The following is a 19,480-nucleotide window of genomic DNA, read 5'->3' as shown; positions in this document are numbered from 1 at the left end:
ATCGCATTATCGATTCATTACCATACCTTCTAACGGGGACGTAGCGATATTCGATCATTCACGAAACTTGGCAAGAAATCCGCCTCGGCAACTGGACTCCGTTTTGCTGGCTCATATCACGGTGGAGCGAAATCCTATTAGCATCCCCGGCCCGGTCATCGCCTTACTTCCTAACTTGTTGCGGCTATCATTCTACTCGCTCCTGGGCATTTCGTGCTAAACGAGAGAGTTCCTGGGTTATTTTGATCATGGAATTCATTTTTGACCTTGCTTTTCTCGAGGAAATGACGCAAATACACAATTTCACGCGTTCTTACTAATACTCTCCGTAGAAACAAGTAAAAGTTACTCCTAGATAAATTTTACTCGTTCTTGTGGGCATTTCGTGTTGAAACTCGGTTTCCTGCAGGACTTGAGATCGTAGAATTCATTTTTGACCTTACTTTTGTTGATTTGTTGACACAAACACATAACACATGATCTCGGGGGTACAAAGAAAAGGTACTCACCGATAAATTGCACTCGTCCTGGTAGACATTTCGTGTTGAAACTACGGAAACTAATGGTATTTTGATCGTAAAATTCATTTATAACCAAACTTAAGCCAATATATATGATGACACAAACGATGATGACACATAATGGGGGGGGGGGGGGGGGGGTGGCAAGCGGTCCGGATAAGCGAGGCAAGCACTGCTTGCCCAAATATTTCAGAAGAAAGAGTAAAATTACAAAATGTATTAGTAAGTAAATTGAATTAAAAACAGAAAGAGAGAGGGGCAGAGTTACGTATGCACCAGCCACAAAAGTAGGAAAGCGGCGGCAGGGCGGACGGAGGTGGCGCATGGCGCAGCGAACATGGGCCAACTCATGCTCTAAAGAATCGCTTGCGAATAGAGTCTTGCGAAGGGCTGAGCGGAGCGCCAGGCGACTAATCTGTGCGCCAGACTGCTCGGCGGCGGAATCATGGCGGGCGGGGCGGGGAGAGCGGTACGTTCCGTTCCTACTAGTCCGAGCGCTTCGCCGCTTGTGCCTCCGATGCGCTGTCCGCTGCTGTCCTGTTGCATCTTCCCGTCGCGGTTGCAATTGCGATTGCTCCCTCCGAGGCAATTGTGTCCTCCATTTCAATACTATGCCGCTCACTTGGATCAACTTGGTGATGAATCAGACAATTCTCAAGCATGTTTATTCGTAAAGAGATGTTTTTTTGAGAAGTATAATAACTCAAAAATTCTAAACGCTGTGGAGTAACGACTAGATATACCTCAAGTAAGTGGCAAATGGAAATCATAAGTAAGAGAGAATGAAATAAAACCATTGTTTTTCAGGACGTTCCACCAGATTTCAACCGAAAAATAGAGTAAATTGAGGTTCGCGAGGATCTAAAGTTTAACAATTTTCTAGGGAGGCTCCCTGAGGAGGGAATGGGGGCTATTACGTTGAACAACCCCCCCCCCCCCCCCTGGATTACGAACGCTAGAGCTTGCCCTGTCACTAAACCCACCGCACGCCACGGGGGGGGGGGGGGAGAGGTTATTTACAAAGTTTTAGTATCGGAGTGAAAAGAAGTTATTCAAAGATAGATTTTACTAGTTCCGGTTGAAAATTCACGTTTTATCGTTGATACCTACTTGATGGTATTTTCATCGAAAATCCCATTTTTGACCTTACCTATGTTAATTGATTCACATCAATACGCGATTTTTCAGCCCATCTCACTCCCTTAAAACTGCACTTTTTGATCCCCTCCCACCACCTTTTGAGTCATTTTGATACCATCTCTACTTACCCTTTTCCACCTAGATGCCTTTCATTATTCAAGGACAACTCTTTTTCAGTCCTATTCTACTAGACCCAATATGAGAGTCGGCTGAGAGGAGCACAATCCCAGGAAGTATAGTGTTTTGGAGACTCGTGGGTAAGGTAACTCTTAAACCAATGCAAAAGGGCGGACAAATATAACGAACACTTCATTCAAAAGTATTGATAGAACACGTAGTATTAGTTAATACTACGCGTCTATCAACTCATGAACTCCACGAATGATACATTTCGGTCAAACGAGCAAAATAGTAAGAAAATTGACTTCTCTACAATGAAAATACTGTATGTGTATCAAGTTTTAAAATGAAAATCCAACTGATTGTATCAGTGGCGAGGCGTCCATACTTAGGTTCGCTGTGTTCGCCGAAAACCCTCAAATATTTTGAAACCATTAATAAATTATGGCTAAGGATGTGGGAAACAATACATACAGAATAATAGACAGCAAATAATTAACGGACGCTTGGCTTCCGACAGCGTCATACGGCGCTGGGGGACTGAGGCTGAGAGAGAGAGAAAATCCTTTGACGCGGGAGCGGGGACCGCACCGGCTACCAAACCTGCATGAGAGCGAGAGGGTAAAACGGGCGGGGCGAGGCAATGATGAAGGGGCTAGTGGTAGAGAGAGAGGAGTGGTGAGGCACCGGCGCGGCGCGGGGGGCAGAGCTGAGGGAGCTGAGCGGGTTTGAACCGCGCTCGCGGTGTAAACGTAGCAGAGAGAGAGAGAGAGAGAGACAGAAATATGTATACTTATAGCCACAAAGGTAGGAAAGCGGCAGAGCGAACGGGAGCGAACGGATGTGGCGCAGCGCGGCCGAATAAACACGGGCCAACTCGTGCTCTGGAGAATCCCTTTCGATGGGCTGATTGTGAGCGAAGAGCCAGACTGCTCGGCGGCGCACAGTGCGGCCCTCTGTGGACAAAAGTCCAAAATTCACAACTCGATATTTGAATATTTCTTTTGGATGTTTGTCATCTTCATGATATTCCTGACTCAAAATGATGGTTCCTTATCTAATTTTTCGCTCAAAACTACTTACAATTTGGAGAGAAAGTGGGCGGAAAATGGGTCGAGAATCACTGGTCCATTGGAAATACATGGGAAAAAGACGCCAACTTCAAATGAAGATTTCTCGCTTGAAACGCAAAATGCTCCGGGTGGTTGAAATTTTCTTAATCTTCGTATATCCAACTTCACTTCTACAAAAGAGATCTTGCGACTTTTTGAGACTAATCAGAGATATTTGAAGTCAAAGTTTGGGTGTTTTACATTGTTAACATACGGCTATTTCCAGGTTGTCAATTGAGAATGAGCTTTTCTCGAAAAATACGCTAAAAATCCTGAGATATAAAATTTCCTATTCCTCGAGTGTTTTACTTTGATAGTGCCAAAGGGTTTTCTATGTTGGTGCTACTATCATTCATTATTTAAAGTTACGTGTCTTTTACCGATTTTTGTCCGCATCGTCCATAAGGAGGCCGCACTGTGCGGCGGTGGAATCAAGGCGGGCGGGGAGAGCGGTACGTTCCGAGTCCGCCGAGCGCTTCGCTGCTTTTGCCTCCGATGCGCTGTCCAGTTCAGTTCAGTTCAGTTCAGTTCAGTCACTAGTTCTCTGTCCCTCTTATTTAAACGTCGAGGTTGCGATTGCCCCTCCTCCGGAGCAAATGTGCTCCATTTCAATATCTTATTGGTGATGACTAAGACAATTCTCAAACATGTTTTAAATGCAGAGAGGTTTTTTTTTTTTTCCAGAAATTTAAATAGGTAACTCAAAAAATTCTAAACGCTGTGGAGTAACGACTGGATATACCTCAAATAAGTGGCGAATGGAAATCATAAAGTGTAAGGGAGAATGAAATAAAACCATTGTTTTTCAAGACGTTTCATCAGATTTCATCCGAAAAATAGAGTAAATTGAGGTTCGCGAGGATCTAAATTTTAACAATTTTCTAGGGAGGCTCCCATAGGAAGGGAAGGGGGCTAGGCTACGTTGAAACCCCCCCCCCCCCCCCGATTACGAACGCTAGAGCTTGCCCTGTCACTAAACCCACCGCACACCACGGGGGGGGGGGGGGGATTATTTTCAAACTTTTAGTATCAGAGTGAAAAGAAGTTATTCAAAGATAGATTTCACTATTCCATTTTCGACCTTACTTATGTTAATTGATTCACATCAATACGCGATTTTTCAGCCCAATCTCACTCCCTTAAAACTGCACCTCTTTCCCTCCTACCACCTTTTGAGTCATTTTGATACCATCTCTATATACTTACCCTTTTCCACCCTTGGATGCCTTTTATTATTCTAGGGCAACTCTTTTTCAGCCCTTTTCTACTAGACCCAATATGAGAATCGGCTGAGAAGAGCACAATTCTAGGAAGTAGTGATTTGGAAACTCATGTGTAAGGTAACTCTTATAAACCAATGAAAAAGGGCGGACAGATATACCTAACGAACACTTCACTCAAAAGTATTGATAGAATATGTAGTAGGTATTACTTAATGTTCTCTCCATTAAATGCCCAAAATTTGTAAGCAAACCCAGCCCACCAAGCCCTTTTTTATTTGAATAATAGCTTTTTTCTAACCCCGACCAACAATTCATAAACGACTCCACGAATGATAAATTTCGGTCAAACGAGCAAAAGTAAGACGAAAATTGACTTCCGCAATGAAAATACTGTAGGTGTATCTAGTTTTAAAATGAAAATCCAACTGACTGTATCAGTGGCGTGGCGTCCATTAGATTCGCCGTGTTCGCCGAAGAAAATATTTCGGAACAATTAATAAATACGGCTAAGAATGTGGAAAACAATATTGAATAGTATACCGCAAATAATTATTGGGCGCTTGGGCTTCCGACAGCGGCATGCGGCGCGGGCGCGGCGCGGCGGAGAGAGAAAATCCTGCAACGCGGGACCGGGACCGCACCAGCTATCGAGCCTGGATGAAAGCGAGAGGCGAACGGACGGGGTGAGGCAATGATGAAGGAGTAAGGGCGAGAGAGAGAGAGAGAGAGAGAGAGAGAGAGAGAGAGAGAGAGGAGTGGCGAGGCACTGCCGCGGCGCGGGGGACAGCGGGCAGAGCCTATGTTGTGAGCCCGAGTTTCGCATATCAACCGTTTCTCCTCATCGCAGCTTTCATCAAATCGCAATTGCCCGGAAACTAGGACCGCACATCTTATCTGATAAAATCCTAATAAAATCGTTCGTCCTTTAGACCAATTTTGAGGGATTAGGCTCGACTAGTCGATGAGTCAATTGTTGGTCTAATTTCATCACGTGAATCGGCCTTGTCTCCACGGGACGTTTTCATGGGATTTGTCCCAAGTTCGAATCGCAGGAATGAAACTTCTGAGATTTTTCTCAGTTAGCGTCTCCACGGGACGAGGCTCATACGGTCCTGCGACTATAGTTTGCGCGGGAAGATAAATTAGATAGGTAAAGTCGAGTATTTAACCGTCATTAAAATAATAAGTGCACTCAATTGACAATTAGACACATATTTTAACTAAACAAACAGGAACAATGGAGTATTCAACAAAATATCGCACAATCCGTTTACACTTCTTCTTCCTCTTTCGGTGGGTCCTATAGGAGTAAAAGGACCATACTTGGTACTGGGAAAAATATTGATAAACTCAATATTTTTCCCAACTTCGTAAGTGGGATTTTTCCCTGGGACAAATCTCGTGAAAAGGCCCGTGGAGACAAAGACCGAACGCCGAAGAAAAACGGGGTAAAAAAATACTAATGCGTGATCAATTTTCAAGGACAATTCTGTAATTTCTCCTACAATTTTAAATAGATTAAAACGCGTAATATCCGAAATCTAAGCTCAGATTCGGATTCCTCGTGAAAAATCGATGCGATGTATCATATGTTAGCATAACATGAGGGAAAGAGGTTTAACGACGCGTTTAGATCAAGACCAATCCGTCGTACTACCCCTTCGAACTACGCCGCCGCCGCGCCGCGCCGGTCGCCCGAGATGACATGCAACCGAACGGGGAGGCACCGCGCCGCCGAGCGTTCGGTTTCGTCCCGAGGAATTCCTGAGCACTACCCATGTTGCCACGTTGCATTCATATGCTCGAATCAGTATGCTGTATGCCTACGTTACGTGTCTTTTCCTTCACGCTATGCTCGGGTATGATACATGAAATTGCATCGATTTTCAACGAGGAATCCGAATCTGAGCTTCGATTTTGGGTATCACGTTTTAAGTCACATGTTCCAAATTCGAAAATCCGAAATGACGGGCGTGGCTTAAAATACTATCTCGGCTCCTGTTCGATGGATTTTTCTAAAATTCGATGTCAAGGTATGATACATGAAATCACATCGATTTTTTTACGAGGAATCCGAATATGAGCTTCGATTTTGAGTATCACGCGTTTTAAATCAAAATCTGTCAAAATTCATAAAATTCAAAATTCGAAAATCCGAAATGACTGAAGTGGCTTAAGATGCTATCTCGGCATGAGGAGCGCTGACAATGAGTCTTCATGTGTTTTTGTTCTTGTGCTTAAATCGATTGATAACATTTTTAATAATGGACGCAAGAAATAGCTGACCAGGAAACTTAATTAATCGTAAAGTGTGAGTACTTTCGTTTTAATTTTTGATAGTTTCCTTTGAAATTTTAAGATTGATAAATGCTGCCATGACCAGGGATTGATAGTACGTAAAAATGCATTCAAAGGCGCAATGACCGAGTTTCATTATCTGAGCCCTGGTTCACCATTTTTGTGTATTGTAATATGCTACCCATAAAACAAATTCCCTTGATAATGAATGAGATATTTGTTATTCGTTGAATTCACGGTCTGCATGCTAAGTACTTCTATGCACACATACACTGGGTCTGGCCCTCAAACTGCACATGTTTTGGAGGGAAAATTTTCCATGTTTCAAACAGCCTTCTTTTGCTTCTCAGCCAATTTTTTCAGCAATTTTTGTTTTGTTTGTGTCAACAAAAGTAAGGTCAAAAATGAATTCTACGATCAAAAATAATAATCGCATTCGAGACGAGTATTTCGATATTCGATTCGTCCACCGCTGTTTGAAGAATGCAACATGACGGCCCGCGGCCATGCATTTTCCTACTCAATCACGAATTCACGACCGGTCCCCAGATCGTTCAATTAATTTTAATTTATTGAATCATTAGCAGTTAAAACTGTCATCTTCTCTGCTCATTTAGAAGTATTTAATCAATTCGAGACGAAGCTTTAACCCTAGGGCCAACGAGAATCAAGAAGAAGCCATGGGAAGTGCGGAGGAACCGAAATTCAGAGTGGATCTTTACAGGTACGAGTCGTTTTTCTTGTATGTATTCCTTTCCATCGCTTCTCCCATTTTTCCGAAAATTTAGTGTAATGAACCGATAGGAAATTGTACGGCCGTTATTATGGGTCCTATGATATTTTCCTCTAAGATTGAAAGTTTAAAAGTAAAATGAGGAGGAAGGTAATAGGAAGGAATCATAGGAATTTTTGCCTGCGCCCTTTTTAAAACCCTTATTTTTGGTCACGAAAATTATTTTTTCGAAAATTTTGTGTAATGAACTGATAGGACATTTTACGGCCGTTATTTCGGGTCATATGACATTTTCCTCTAAGATTGAAAGTTTAAAAGTAAAATGAGGAGAAAGGTCGCTGATCATAAGAATTTTTGCCTGCGCCCTTTTTAAAACCCTTATTTTTGGTCACGAAAATTATTTTTTCTAAAATTTTGTGTAATGAACCGATAGGAAATTTTACGGCCGTTATTTCGGGTCCTATGACATTTTCCTCTAAGATTGAAAGTTTAAAAGTAAAATGAGGAGAAAGGTCGCTGATCATAAGAATTTTTGCCTGCGCCCTTTTTAAAACCCTTATTTTTGGTCACGAAAATTATTTTTTCGAAAATTTTGTGTAATGAACCGATAGGAAATTTTACGGCCGTTATTTCGGGTCCTATGACATTTTCCTCTAAGATTGAAAGTTTTAAAGTAAAATGAGGAGAAAGGTCGCTGATCGTAAGAATTCTGGCCGCGGCTTCTCTCCGTGAGCCGGTGCGAGAAGAACCGAGTTAGCCCGGCTGAGGTGGATTTCTTGCCAAACTTCGTGAACGATCGACTATAGCTGTGTCCCCGTAAGAAGCTATGGTAAAGAATCGATAGTGCGATAATCGAATAATCGCATTCGATACGATATTCGATTCAAGCTGTAGTGGGGGATCCATCATGGCCGCCACGCATTTGATTTTCCCGAGTTCCCGCGCAACCACGGCCGGTGCTCAATTGTAATTCCAGATTCCAGATTCCAGCGTTGTTCAACTTGTTCTGCACTAATTTTCATTTATCATATTATCAGCCGTTAAAACTGTCCTCCTTTCTGTATCTGTTTAATGTTTATTCAGTAGTATTTCATCAATTCGAGATGAAGATTTAAACTCAGGGTCAACGAGAATCAAGAGAAGCCACTAGAAGTGTTGAGAAACCGAAACCGAAGTTCTGAGCGGATCTATACAGGTACGAGTGTATGAGTCGTTTTTCTGGTATTCCTTTCAATCGCCTCTCTTTCAACTAAATCGCGGAAGCTTACACTATGTACAGTTTTCTCCATGAGAACGTAGTGAAGTTCCCATAACTTACGATGTTAATACAGAATTGTCATCAGACTCCAGTGACGGAACATGTCTGTTTGTCTGTTGCTGGACTCGTCTTGGCACTTGGAGACTCTGCTATGGACCAAGAGCTATTTCTTTATCTCCTCTTATCTTATCTAGTCAATCAATGAATGCAAACCGGTTCTTGAAACTCTGTTGGTATGCCAGGACAAAGATATGGAATGTGTGAGCTTTGCGCCTGGAAGACCTTGATCTTGATCCCCTAGGCCTGGACATGCTGATAAGAGTTTCAACGATCGATTCCTGTGTGTGAGACTGAAGCTAACTTTTAAGAAGGAACTTCCACAATGAAGAGTGTTTTACAGGTTTTGTTTCCCAATCCCATGCAAATAGCAAGAACTGTCAATACTGTTGCCGCATGTAATGATTATCCTAGTTCGGACTCCACTGCCAGGTATCTCCCGCCTAAATTTCCTCCTCAAGAATTGTAACTTCCTCATTCCCTGAATGTCCTGTCACTCTCTCCTTCTTTCACTTTCATGTCATTTAATCTCTGAAGGAAAGAGTTAGTTTGTCTGCATGTAGTCATGCTGTGATAATGGGGCCAATTTCATCATTTGAAAGCTCACTTAGTCCATCTCTTCCCTGAGAATATATAGCTTAGCCACTGCTTCACCCTCTCATTTCTCTTTCTTTATTTAATGGGCCAGTTACATTGGTAATAGAATCATGTTTTCACGCTTGGTTCTTGTAGATTAGCTCTAAATAAATAGATCTGTCCCAACAGGAACTCTCTACCTTGATCATTAACTGAGATATCTTGCCTTGAAAAACTCGATTTACGATGTCATCCAGTGCGGTAGTGCATAACATGATACGTCCTACTGTGGTGGATGACGTCCTAAATCGAGTTTTTCAAGGCGAGATACCTCGGTTAATGTTCAACGTAGAAATTTGCTGTTTGGCCAGATCTTATCATTTTGTACACCTTTGTGCATTTATGTTCCTTTTGTGCAAATTTTACATGTGCACAGCCTAACTATCAGACGCACTTTGATTTATTGCAAGAGAGTATTTCTTCACTCACACTAGAACTTGCGAGAGGTAAGTTGGCAGTTGCTCACTTTCCGTTTGCAATCAACTGCAATATTGCTGACCAGTAGTGTCAAGGATTGACCAAGGGCGATAGCGCTGTAGTGTTGCTACTGTGCCTAGACATCTGCAACCTGTACTATCCTCTGCGAAGATATTGCTGAAACTGTCCACTGTGCCAGACATTGGAAGTCAGCAACTGCCAGCTTTTCTCAAGTAAGTGCTATTGGAAACGAAGGAAACCGAAATGAAAAGTTAGATTTCACCATTAAGACTTTACCCCATTCTGATATTGTATGAGCTCAACAACCTCAATGTCAATAGGAAAGAAGAGAGATTGAGTTCAAAGCCTTTACTTATCCTATGACTGTGGGCAGAAGCCACTGCCCGTCTTCCATATCAATATGCAGTAAGCATAACGGGACAGTAGCATAGCAGCGGATATTGCTTTTTTATCAAATAAATACTGCACCAGTAGGTTGCAACTGTTTTTTTCAGGGTCGCAGCACTCTTAAACGCTCCTCACATAGGTTGTAAACCATTGCACCCTGCAAGGCATAACGAACGGCATGTTCATACTTATATTATTGGCAAGGACGAGTCATCCATCACAAGTAGCAATTGAGTTCTGTTGAGGAAACAGTTAGGCACCAAAGAAAAGCTTCAAGGGCCCGATACACCTGCGCGCTACCTGTGCCTCTTGACCTGAGTAGTTGGATCTGATCCTACTTTGAGCTAGTTACGGGCGGCGAGTTGCAACCTGATTGGCTACGAAGATTGCCGAACACGGCCAAAGAGCTACTCGCTGCTCAAGAAGTGCGCCTAGTACGCAGGTGTGTCTGCCCCTTTAAAAAGAGACCTTAGAAACCTGTATTGTGAGAACAAGGTGCGTCACATGCATGTATTGAAAAACTTAAATATTCTTCAACACGTCTGTAGTGAAGGTGAATTTTGGTTAATATGATCATGGATCACCCTTCATCAAGTAAAGGGTACTCACTAATATGGTCTAGCAGTTCAGGGTTCTTGGAATTTCTGGTAACTCGAAACATGACAGCTCTTCTAACGCTCATATAACCCTTTGTACCCCTCAACAACTCTATCTGTCAAAGGTGTTTTGAGAGTTCGGACTGTCCTTTTACGAGAAGTTCTCCCACAAACTCTTTTTAATAAGTATGATCTCTTTCAGGTCCAGTGACTTAGTCATGGAGCAAGGCATTTATGCAGACTTGGTTAAGGGCTCTTGTCGTGTTTCGGTATGTGTCATAGATTTTTGTGGTTTAATCAATCAATTTCAACAGATCAGCAAGGCTTTGATATGTTGACCGGTCAAGTAATTCTAGGTGGCGGCAGCCACCCCAGCCCTATCCCAAAAAACGTCTCCTAAAAAGTGGACAACCAAAAAAAAATAATCTTTACAATCAGAAATAGGAAATCTTCCATAATCAAAAAATTTGTTTTGAACACAATTAGCCTTTTACCTACCGTAAATAGCATTTTTAAAGGTGCATCAAAGTTTCTAGTTAGATATTGAAATAGGGTTGCAAGGTTGCATTTGTGCAGCAAAGTTATGTTTGAAACTTCTGATTGTCTGCCTTTTAATATAAGAATAATATCTTTGGTGCCTTTTAATGTTAAAATGAAGAATGAAGCATCTTCGTAGTACTTGCTCATCTGTATAAAAATTAATGTATTTGACACAGAGAGCTTTTGTTATCAAGGCACATTTTGTCAATCTTCCATGTGAATTTAACAGAAGATACAGATAGTATTTTGAAGTGTTTTCAAGAGCTAGCTCATAATGTCCATTAATGCCTACAGACATAATCTAATATGGATTGCATTTTGCAAAAATGAACCACAAGCATTCCAATGTAGCTAAGATTGTGCAACATTTTTCCCCTTGCAAGTAGAAACTGATCATGCAAACAAGTTTTATCTTTACTCCCAATAAACTATGAATTTTAGACGAAAATTACGTTCGTAAATTTTATTTTCTTCATGATATCTGTAATTTCTTGCAAAGAATTCAAGTTGCACAATCTTAGCAACATTGGAATGCTCTTGGTTCCTTTTTGCAAAATGCAATCCATATAACAGTCATATCATCTTCTCTGGATTGTATTTGGCGATTAAATAAGCCAGAAATGTGAGCGGATCTGTAAGAAGGAACCTTATCTCCTGGTAGAAAATTTCTCTCAACTTTCTGTAATTGCATGAAGGAAAAAAATCGGGAAATTTTGGTGCAAGTTTGACCCTAAAATCTCAAAAATTAAAGGAGATATTAGGTAGTCCTAAAGTTCCTAGATAAAGTGTCCCAGGTTTTAGGCATATGTTGTTTAAAAGTCTGCAAAAAGTTAAGTAACATTTTCTCCTGGAAGATAGGGTCCTTTTTCACAGATCTGGCCATAAATATTCTTTCCTTTACTTAAGTGAAGATTAAGGAACTTCCTATTATGCTTGAGTGGAAGTAAACAACATAGATGGGTGTAGTTTCAGTGTTTAAATAATTTACATTCAGCATTTAGTAATCCTATCTCTTTCCTCATATGTAGATTATGTCAGTGACCAAACTCTCTACCTATTTTCTGTTTTGTGCTTTTTTTTAGACTCTAGCAAATAATTGGAGAGATTCTCACTCAACCGATCCTCAGAGATGCCGAAAATCTTTTTATGAACTTATGTTTTGTTGTGCCAGAATAGCATTCAATAATACTGTCTCTGAAACATTGAGTTCTTTTCAGTCAGAATTGCCTGCCGTAAGTTGCGAACATTCTTAATGTATCTTTATGAGGTATTTTTTTGTCACAATTTGAAATATTGCATGGAACAAAACTGCCCACCTACTTCTTAAAACAGAAATTATAGAAAGTCCTATATTAAAGATATGAAAACCGCTAATGTTAATGAAGAAATCTGAGACTAACATGTGCCGAGAATTCTTTGAATTTTTTCACGAGCAAGTCTTGAAGCATTTGAAAATTCAAGAGAGTTCTACTATGAGATAATGTGAAACTGCCGAAATATTTCTCTTGCCTTTTCCCTGAATATGTTGCACGAGTGCCTAGTCTTTTTACAATCAACAGTAATCATGTGAATGGTGCTACTGTAAGGGAACCCTCACAAAGAGGAGCTCTATTCTGAAGGGTTTTTTAAAAAAAGAACTTTGTTCCAAAGAATTCTTATAAAATAACTTTGTGGTTGGAAATCAGAAAAAGAACCACAGCTTTTTACCGGGAATAGCTTTGGAAGTATTACATATAACCAAATCACATCTCTAGTTCTTTCTATTATTGGACGCTGATTTCCTGTTATCAGTATTTTATATATCTACCTCTTGTCTTTTCGTAGGCTGAAAAAAATTGTCCAATCCTAAATAGACACTTTTGCGCCCGTTTGGAGATCTTTCTCATTCTTTGTTTCAAAGATATTCCCATTGAACTCTTGCAAGATACAAATTTTTGGGATACTGTCACAATCATCGTTAATAAATTGATGGAGCGTCACGAGACATGTTGTCGTCATGCATCAACCATTTTTGGTAAAGTATTTACCTACCTCACATCGTTATTTTCGTTTTTTTAGGTCTGTATAAATTTTGGAGTAAGCTTTTTCACTTCTCTCCCCTATGAATATTCAAAAAATACTTCATCCTCTCTCCACACTTGCAATAACTTGTGATGATATGAAGTCCAAAATGTTCAATGAGAAGAAAATGTCAACAATTTACAAATGGCCTCGACTTAAGAGGATGAATAATTTTTGAAGACAGCAAACCAATACCTGAGATCTTGGCTATGAACTAAAAGAAATTTTTGAATCAGTATGGGATCTGGTTCCTCCGATCGAAAGATTTCGGTTCTAGCTTCTTCAACTTCAAAGTTTGGGCACTGGATCTGGTTCAATTTAGACTCAAAGGAATATTTTCTAAAAAAAAATTACAAATGTAATTGAGCTTCAATTTTCAAACATCCTCTTGATATTTTGGTCGTTCATCTCCATCAGATCAGAAGAAATCCCAAGCCATTTCTGCAGGCCCTAGCGGGCCGAATGCTTTCACCGATATCCACTAACCTGGAACCCTGCAGATAACTGGTGCCTAGCGCCACTTTCCACCTAATCTTTCCCACTTTTCGCATCCCGGCTGTCTCTTCATCCTCAACCCTCACAATCTCACCTACCTTCAGCATCACTATAGCTTGCAGGCTGATTATTGCAATACATAGGGAATCTGGAGCGATCCTATTGATTGGAACAGGTGTTGTTATAGACTAAGGGGGAAAATCATGGAATGACTATAGGGTCTCTCATGGGTTTCTGTTAGTTAGTTCTGTTAGTTAGTCCATTACTTATTGTCTTTCTCCATCGCAACCCCCACTTTCACCAATAGGATCGCTTTATTTTCAGTTTGTCTTCTTTGTCTATCAATTTCAATAATCAGCCCCCTACTCAGTATTCAGTCAAGGTTCGTTCCTCTTGGAGCCGAGGCTTCAGCCGGCTTTACATCACTTTTCGTCAGGGTGTAGTCTTTGCTCTTATATTTTTGTGTTAGTGCTTTTCGTCACCCCTCACCTCACCAGTACAAAGTCAGGGCACATCGCACTGGCTCAGTCGAGCCACATTATAGTTTTCTAATTTGATGAATTTTTTTTCCAATGCCTTTAGCTCAAACATGTTTCTCTTCTCATTTTCCTTACAGGTCTTAAAATTATGGATGCCATGATGGTTGCGCACAACGAGCTTGGTAATCCTGAACTTGAAGGGGATGATGAAGACCAAGAAGCTATACCTCCGGGTTGGACAGCTTTAAGAATCTTCCAAACTATGTTGAAGGCTTATTTTCACTATGCTTACAAGTAATTTTCACATAAAGTCCTTTTTATACTGATTTTTAAAGTGTGGGTCTGTGGTGGAACTAGAAAAACATAAGTTTCAATTTGCTCTGTTACCACGTCTCCTCAAAGATCCAATAGAAAAGGTGAATTAAGAGATTTTGATCTTTCTGTTTGGTGCTGAATTTATTTATTTCAATATGGAATTTTCAAAAACAAAAATGCTAGACCTTTCTGTAAACAAGAATAATCACTGTTTTTTGTTCTGTGTCAACTTGCACTCTGAGACTCGCTTGCATTACTGAAGGAAATTAATTAGTTGACGAATGATTAATCTAATAATCTGCTACTATTATATGTTTGTCGGTGATGATGTACATATCAAAACCGCTTAAATTGGAACCCCCATTAATTGTGGTAAATTTTCGGTTGCCAACCGATGTGAGCAGGATTTTCTCCCAAAATTCTTGTCAAAGTTTCATAACCTACACTTTTTTATAGTCAGTGGTTATTCCAAGGAATCAAAACAACAGAACTACCATTCCGTTTTTTGGCAGTACACGAATTGATTCCTCAACAGTGCCTCATCAGTAAAAATATGATGAAAAATTTACCAAGCTTCTAAGTAAGTCCTAGAAGAAAGAAAGAATCTATGTTGATCTAAGGTCGGAGCATACGTAATCTGGTATGTAACATAATATCTAACCGGTTAAAGATGCGAGCATTTTAAAATTATTCAGTTCCTGCGGGAGAAAGGAGGGCACAGTTATGGCTTTATAGAAAATAAACGGTTGGCTCTTTAAAAACCTAATATTTTCTCTAAGTTTGACTGAAAACCATTGAAACCCGCTTTTATCAGAGCCAGCTTATATTAGAGGATTTTGGCTTATAGTCCAGATGTGTTCTGCTACCTGCAAGTTTTACTTCACTAGGCCAATCACCTCAAACGAAAACAATTTTTAAAAGTCAAATGTCAGCCATGGATCCAGCAAAATTTAATTTTTTCATTTCTTGTCATTTTTAGGGATGTTGCATTTGGTATCAAAATGAAAGCGCTATCAGCTTTGAAGAAATGGATGTCTGAGTACCCTGAAATCATCTTACAACCTCTTTACTTTCGCTACATTTCATGGAGTGCCTACGCCCAAAGTAAAAAGATCAGAATTCTATGTCTAGAGGTAAATTTTAAATTTCGCTGGTTTCCTACATGTATGAAAACTTGGTAATCACTCAACTCTGAACTAGTTACAAAAAAGTCTGGTTCTTATAAATTAAGTACTAAAAATCCACTTGCAGGGTTGCCAGCGACTGGGAAAACCGGGAAAAGTCAGGGAAATAAAATCAACCGGGTAAAGTCAGGGAATTTCGGTGTTGGTCAGGGATTTTTCTGATTTTTTGTGGAATTAGGCGCGGGCGGTCTCGGGCTCGCGTTGCGGGATCAATTTGGCAATCTGACTGCGTCAGATCCATACTTAAAAGTCAGGGAAAAATATTGGAAAGTCAGGGAAAAGTCAGGGAATGGAAAAAAATAATTTGGCTGGCAACCCTGCACTTGAGCTTCAGCTTTTTTTTTATGTACATAGGTGCTTTTAATTCACTCCCTACAAATATATTTTCACCCTTCAAATTTTGATTGAATTAGGAGTGAGTGATTTTGAACCTGCAAGCCGATTATGAACGATCAAGTTTCTGATCGATTTGAGGAGTTTCTGACAGATTTAAGGCCTCTCGATTTCCGATCGATTTTTTTAAAAAAAAAGATGGCTTCCAAGTGGAAGTGCCGTTTTTTGGACATTAGATCTAATAAATAAGAACGGAATCAAGAAAATTAAGAAAGAATTACAATAAAAAGTGTACAAATGATGATTTGTAGTCCGTCAAATTAAATATTCGCGGTAATATTCAAAATATTTGAAAGCGCGCGCGATGAATAGTTGATTCGGAAGGTTTGTTTACATTTTGCTTATCACTCTATTCTTTCTCCTCAGTCTCCTGGTGAATGAGTGTTTTCTTGTCAGTTATTTTATTTTTTGAAGATATTATCGAACTAATTAGATCATTACAATACGTCCATTGTAAGGCAGTCAATTTGTATCATCCTTTAGAGAGATGGTTAGCAAACCGGAAAGTGGTGTGTGTGACGGATCCATGTTGGTTCGCTCTCTGAATACCGATCAAAGCTATTCAATGATGATACATGAGGTCCTTATTCACATCTTAGTCATTCATATTTCATCCATAATTTGTAGTGTAATCCTTCGCAAGTGCCTGCTCTAATTTTCGAAAACTAGTTCGTGCCAGATCGGCGGATACGGAGCAATCATCATAGACATACATACATAAAGCCGCTTTCATAGCGCCGCCTTGCGCTCTGCGACGCCCAATCGCCATTGCAACCTATCCTCCCAGAGATCATCAGGCAATTGGCACCTTCTGATCTCCTCCTCCACCCCTTGTCGCCAACCTTTCACGGGACGTCCACGCCGTCGCCTTCCGGGAGGAACCCAATCAAAGACCTGCTTGGGCAACCGATCATCCGCCATCCTTTGCACATGTCCATACCAGACCAACTGCTTGGACCTGATATCGTGCACGATGTCCTTCTCCACACCCATTATCTCGCGTACCTTTTATTGCGGATACGCTCTCTTCTCGATATCCCAGCAGACCTTCGCCAAAAGTCCATCTCGGTTGCCCTAAGCATGTCTTCAGTTCTTTTCTTGAGTTGCCAGACCTCACTCCTGTAAGTTACGATACTCTTCACAATGACGTTGTAAATTTTTCTTTTGGTCTCCTTGGAGATACTCTGGTCCCAGAGAACCCCATCTAGCATCGCGATAGCTTTCCTGTCTTGTAGATTCCGATCTTTAATGGCCCGATCCAAATTTCCGTCCTTAGCTAACCAAACTCCTAGATATTTATACTCTTCACAGTCCTGAATTTTCCGACCATAACTCCAGTTCAATGCTTTGCTGATCACCACCGATAACTAACTTCTCTGTCTTTACCACATTAACTTCCATCCCCTACTTATGGTATACTTCCACTAACTTGCGCGTCATGTGATTCGCATCTTCTTCGTCCTGAGCTATTGCCACCTGATCATCACCCTAGTAGCACAAAGACGTAAAATTTACCCAAAAAAAATTCGTAAAAAAAGACGTAAAATACACCAAAAATGAAATGCCAATGTAGTCTTTTTTACAAGAATAATTCGTAAAGAGTACAAGATTTTTTACGTAAAAAGATAGAGTTTCTTTACGTAAAAAGTTATGCGCAATAAAACTCTTGCTTCCTAAAATTGATTAAAATGATAAATCGTAAAGAAAAAAATAGACTTTTTACCTATCTGAATCTGTAGTCAATTAATTCTCCTTGAGATCAACTTTCAAATTACTATCCACCTGTCGGGAATTGAACCTAGGACCTGCCTATCAGGAATCGAATGCACTACCTATTGAGCAAACGAGGCCTCTGTATTAGAGGGGCGAATTTGCGCTGTATAAGTGAATATTTTTATTGTTGAATATGCGTGAGAACGAATTGCGGAATATTTTTTGAATTTGGAAAAACTGGATAAGGGCAAAAACTAATATTTATCATGGATATTTTAAAGATGGTTTACCTACTTTCAAAAGTACCTTTGTTGTTCAGGAATATGTGAAAAAAATTATGTACATTTTATTAATATGTCCCCCTTTTTTCTTTTTCTTTTCTTAAATATTATTAACATGCATCAACTTTTTATAAGAATGTCTTAACTATTTTAATAGAGATAAGTTATTAAAATCTTCTCAAACTTTTAAAAACTCTGGCTTATTCGTTCAGAACAATGTTTTTTTGTATTCAGTTTTTGGGCTGTACTTTTTTTTACAAACAATCTTTAGGGGACATTAGAATTTTTTGCTTAATTTCCTTGTCATAAAAACTACAAAGGTATTTCCTGTTCGGTCAATTCAGCGAATTTTCCGTTCAGACATTTTTTTCCTGATTTTCTACATGAAAAAAATCGCGAATTTCTTATGAACAGATTTCAATTCAATCCCCCAGTTTTTTTTACGTCTTGGATCACAAATTTTTTACGTTAAGTTTTCAGACTCTGATTTTTTATGAGTTCTTTTACGTACATCTTTCGTACTCGTAAAATTTACCAGTTTTAATTTTTTTTTAATGAATTATATTACAAGATGTGCTACTAGGGCAGCAAAGCGCAGAGTATAAAGGGTGCCATCTTCTCGTAGCGGGACGCCCATTCCTGAACAGCATCTCTTCCAGTCCTTTAAAACCTCTTCAAGGTACACTTTAAATAAGGTTGGTGACAAACAACACCCTTGTTTCAGTCCCTTAGTTATTAAAAACCCCACTGATAACTCCCCATGCGATTTAACCCTAGAAAAAGCCCCATCATAAAATTCTTTAATCGCCCCAATTAGTCTCCCACTAAAACCCCTTTTGTTCAAGGCTTCCCATAGTTTCATCAATGGCACACTATCGTAAGCTTTCTGGAGATCCTTAAACACTAGATGCAATTCTTGGCCTAATCCTTTCTTTTTCTCGATCACGTGGATGATGGTAAATAAGTGATCAATTGTTGACCGACTGGCTCTGAAACCTGCTTGCTCCTCCGCTTCATGTTCTTGCCACTCATCCTCGATTTTAGCTTTCAGAATTTTTCCGTATACCTTGCTTGGGGTACATGCGACTGACAGTCCTCTATAATTATCGCACTCATCCTTTCTACCCTTCTTCTTGTATATAGGTGACACCCAAGACTCTTTCGTTTGGTTTTTCTTTGTATGCCTACACTTTCATCCTAATTAAAATATCTAAGTTTGTGTTTCAGTTACATATCAAATTTTCATGTGCCTTTTCCTGTTTCTTTGTTTGAAGTTCTTATCCTCTCAGATTCATTTCCCTAGATCCCAGTCTTGCTGGTTGTGTTTTTACATGTAAGAGCTAAGGCGGTTGGAATCAAGAACATGTCCCATCATATTTTTCCCCTCTTAAAAGCAAATCATGAAAAAAATCTCCGTGTTGCTTTCTACTCAATAGCCCATTGTTTTAGTAGGGCCAACCAAGATGAAGCTAAAATCCCTCTCATATTTTACTCTTTTGG

General features: G+C 40.0%; 1 protein-coding gene across 7 annotated transcripts in view; it reads left to right on the top strand.

Annotated features, from left to right (window-relative positions):
* The first annotated feature begins 7,000 nt into the window (after positions 1-7,000).
* LOC109042019 (cohesin subunit SA-2) overlaps positions 7,001-19,480 on the top strand; it is a 63,186-nt gene continuing 50,706 nt past the window's right edge. For 3 of the 7 annotated variants that reach the window (XM_072301953.1, XM_072301947.1, XM_072301949.1), the window contains exons 1-6: positions 8,633-8,894; positions 10,722-10,788; positions 12,142-12,291; positions 12,884-13,073; positions 14,232-14,388; positions 15,389-15,542. In XM_072301953.1, coding sequence (XP_072158054.1) covers positions 8,788-8,894; positions 10,722-10,788; positions 12,142-12,291; positions 12,884-13,073; positions 14,232-14,388; positions 15,389-15,542 — 825 coding nt within the window. In that variant the 5' untranslated portion in view covers positions 8,633-8,787. Of the gene's footprint in view, positions 7,139-8,074; positions 8,343-8,631; positions 8,895-9,352; positions 9,749-10,721; positions 10,789-12,141; positions 12,292-12,883; positions 13,074-14,231; positions 14,389-15,388; positions 15,543-19,480 lie in introns of those variants that run through there. The other 4 variants (XM_072301951.1, XM_072301950.1, XM_072301948.1 and 1 more) reach the window with 4 other exon arrangements.

The sequence above is a fragment of the Bemisia tabaci genome, chromosome 6 (assembly GCF_918797505.1).
Source record: "Bemisia tabaci chromosome 6, PGI_BMITA_v3".
NCBI lineage: Eukaryota > Metazoa > Arthropoda > Insecta > Hemiptera > Aleyrodidae > Bemisia > Bemisia tabaci.
The sequence above is the reverse complement of the archived record's forward strand: the minus strand, read 5'-3'. Positions and strand labels throughout refer to the sequence as shown.